Source organism: Rhagoletis pomonella, unplaced genomic scaffold (assembly GCF_013731165.1).
Source record: "Rhagoletis pomonella isolate Grant_MI unplaced genomic scaffold, Rhpom_1.0 Rhpom_scaffold_00003, whole genome shotgun sequence".
Classification (NCBI taxonomy): domain Eukaryota; kingdom Metazoa; phylum Arthropoda; class Insecta; order Diptera; family Tephritidae; genus Rhagoletis; species Rhagoletis pomonella.
Window position 1 is genome coordinate 4,099,896 of NW_023458557.1, and position 3,810 is coordinate 4,103,705.

The 3,810-nt window shown below is 34.4% G+C and overlaps 1 protein-coding gene across 1 annotated transcript; it reads left to right on the plus strand.

Annotated features, from left to right (window-relative positions):
• The first annotated feature begins 1,363 nt into the window (after positions 1-1,363).
• On the plus strand, positions 1,364-2,285 carry LOC118736458 (putative nuclease HARBI1). Its single transcript, XM_036466546.1, has 2 exons — positions 1,364-1,503; positions 1,561-2,285. The coding sequence occupies exons 1-2, from the start codon at positions 1,387-1,389 to the stop codon at positions 2,209-2,211; spliced, it is 768 nt and encodes a 255-aa protein (XP_036322439.1). The 5' UTR covers positions 1,364-1,386; the 3' UTR covers positions 2,212-2,285.
• Positions 2,286-3,810: the final 1,525 nt, after the last annotated feature.

A 3,810-nucleotide genomic window follows, 5' to 3' on the forward strand; every position in this document is an offset into this window, starting at 1 on the left:
TCCAGCTATTACTTTTGGAGAATACATCGCGGCATCTTGCACAAGTCTGTCTAGTAACAATTCAAATTCCTGCTGACTGAGGCTCGGTGGTGCATAGCAGCTGTAAATATAGATCCCGTCGATATTTGTTTTGACAAAAAACTCATGACTGCTAGGTTTGCCACTAATGCCTTTTTTTCCGCAAACCCATATCGCGGCCTTCTTTTTATGATCAGAGATCCAAGTACCTTGGTTAGGTTTCTTGTACTGTTCACTTATAGCGTTTTCTTTTCTCGCAAAAATGTTGCACTTTTCTCGCAAAAATGCTGCCCTGTTTTAGGGCTGTCAAATTTTCATGTTCTTTTCTCAGCCTTTTCCCAGGGTATTGTGTTCTTTTCTCAGCAGTTTGCGCTCTGATTCGGCGAAAGTGACGCCTTTTCTGCCCTCAAAAAAATTTGAGGGTGAGAGAGTTACGCTTGTAAAAATAAAAATATTTTGCGTATCATATTTTCCTATTAAATTAATAAAAGAAAATGGAAGTGAATAATTTAGTTTTAAGTTCTATAAATCAACTTGTAATGGAGCTGGCGGAGTCATCGTCGTCCTCATCTGAGGATGAAATGGATGCACTTGTGCTTGGAAGGGACTTTCAGCCTAGAGTGGAAGACTTCATAGGAAACGTGGTTGTTTTTTACTCTGATTCAGAGGTAAATAACGCTATTACAATAAAAAGTTTAATTTTTTTAACCCATACATTTTACAGTTTAAGAAATATTTCCGTATTAGTCGAGGACTTTATGAGTACCTGGTAGAAAGATACACCTCAAGTACGTGGTACACAGTAAGGAGTTATATGGGAGGAAGACGGCAAACAACTGCGGAAACACATATACTTTCATTTCTATGGTAGGCTAAATGAAATAATTCAACAGAAAATGAATATATATAAATATTTTTTAATCAGGTTTGCTGCAAAAAAAAAACTACTTTTAGGGAAGTTGGAAATCTTTTCGACATGCACTCTAAAAATTTGTTTAAAAATGCGAGTATAAATCGAGTATATTTTTGTTTATTTTTTAAATTTTTTGGTAAATTTACACGATGAATATGTATTTTTCTCGTTCACACATTTTCGTGTGTAAAAATCCTTTTTGTTAGTGGCTTTACACAATTCTACGGGAGAAATCAAACAGCAGATGTGTATTTTAGAGCTTGTACACACTTTCGTAGTAAATTTACTCACACCACAGCAGCTATATTACACTCAAAAAAGTCCGAAATTTAAATAAACTATTCGTTGAATAATCGAGCATGTAATTTCGCGAATAACAAGGTAGGAAATCAGTAACCTACCTTTCAGCTAGGAAATTTACACAATTTTTTTTTTAGAGTGTGTCGTTGTCAAGCATGTACTATACTTTCAACAAAGTTTTGAACTTCTTTGAAAAAGACGTTGCCCCAGAAGCGATAAGGGTTCCAACCGAAACTGAAGAAAAAGAAGCAATCGCAAATGAATTTAAAAATGTACGTACACTTTCATAATCTACTTAACTTGCAGTATATATTTCTTTTTAATTCCAGATTGCTGGTTTTCCAAATGTCTTGGGCTGTATAGACGGCAGTTATATTTCGAGCAGAAAACCAAGACATAAAATACGCTCATCTTACGCGAACAGACACGATTGCATGTCCATAACTTTGCAAGGCATTTGTGATGCAAAGTTACGTTTTCTGGTCGTATTTACAGGAGTTCCAAGCAAAATTCACGACTCAAGAGTCCTGAAACTGGCCTTCATTGGAAAGGAATTCCCAAATGTATGTGCACCTAAGTATTACTTGCTGGGTGATTCAGCATATCCCCTTAGAGAGTATTTGTTGACACCGTTCAGGGATTATGGTAACTTAAGCGAAGCGGAGAGGTTGTACACGAAATTTTGTCAAACTAGGGTAAAAATTGAAAATGCGTTTGGGGTGCTAAAATCCCGCTTTCGGCAACTAATGCGCTTAGACTTCTACAACGTGGAGTCGATGGCGAAGTTTGTAATAGCATGCTGCACCATTCATAACCTTTGTATTGATAGGAACGACTTTATTGCCCTTGATGCAAAAAATTGCCAGACTGAAAATATTTCCATTGAAAGAGGCGATAGGAGGGACTGTTTGCTTACACAGCTGGGAGCCATAAAACGAAACGAACTGAAAGACTACTTTTTCCAACAACAAACAGATTAAATATATTAAAATGAATTCTTGTATTTTTTCAAAAATTTATTCATTTAGTTCAAGACTTTTCTTTCTGCGATCAAAATAATAGCATCTTAACATTTTGACCAGTTTTGACTATTTTTCTTTTGCTTATTTAATGTTTATTATTTGTTTATAAAAGTTTTGCTAGTTGTACAACAAACACCTTATAACTTCACACTCCAAACTTAGTACAAAATTTATAAAAATACGGCAGGAAAAAAACAATTTTTTTTTATAAATATTCTATGTAAAAAGTTTGAAATTTTCGTGAAACTTTACAGAATTTTTATAATTTTTGTACGAAATTTGGAGTGCAAAGTCATATGGTGTTTGTTGTACAATTGGCTAAACTTTTATATTATTTGTTTATAAACATTTACACATTGTTTACATTAAACACAACATTAAATAAACAAAAGAAAAAATAGTCAAAACTGGTCAAAATGTTGAGGTGCTATTTTCTTACAGGCACTGTATATTCTAATATTTAAATATGTATCAAAGGTTTTTGTGAACAAATAGATAATTAAAAGTACTTCATAAAAAACTAAAATATCACTTCTAGTCTATTAGTTAGTATTAAGTGCAATTAGGTACGTCTTCAGGTAACTTCCATTGCGTTCAGATTTGCTCTTCCTCTATTACATTTCCGTGAAGGAAGTTAGATATAAATTCTTGAATATTGTTAAGAGCTTCCATTCTTTCTCTGTGACGCCGCTCCTCTTTTTTCTCTTGAAATACTTATTAACGTCTCCTGCACAGAAACTTTCCCCTTAGCAACATTTTTGCTTGTTGTTGGCATCTACGCTTTTTGTTACTACCGCCTGGCTACTCATTTGAACTTTTGGTTCAATTGAGTCATCAATTGCGGGTATGGTTTCGAGCTCTTGGGCGAACTCGATTCTCTGCCTCTTGGCTCCAGACGTATGGTTGTTTTCTACCGCTGCTTTCTTCGTTTTTTATCAAAGTCTTATACCTATCCTCGCATTGCTTTGCCGTTCTTCCTTCTATCTCTGTAGATATCCTCACCCACATTTCTTTTTTTGTTACGCATGGCTTTCATCGGACCAATTTCAGGCAGGTAGCTCCTGTACTTATCGAGCAGAAGTCGTGTTTCACCTTCTGTCCACACTGCAATAACAACACATTTATTATTACAACGCTTTTATCAACTTGCAATGTTGTGTTCCAGAAACTTTCAATGTTGTGTGTCCGACACCATAAAGCAAAGCTTTGAAAAGCTCCTATAAAAAAGCATAGTGAATAGGGCGAGGTAGATGACATCTAGAGGTCGCCCTATGTACTACGTTTGCTACACCGGAAATAGAATTCCCGCCATTTCTTTAAATAAAACTAATTGGTGCTCGTGCACCTTTCTATTAATATCGTTGAATTATTTTAATATCTATTGCAAAATTTTATTCAGACAGGACTAAAAAGTAGAAAATAAATAATATAAAAAAAAACTTTTTAATATACAACGCTTTTATAAATGGACTAAAAAGTTGAAAATAATACTTCTCAGTCCCATAGAATATGTTTTGATAACTTTTGATTTTGAAATTTTAGCAAAAGTCATTATAA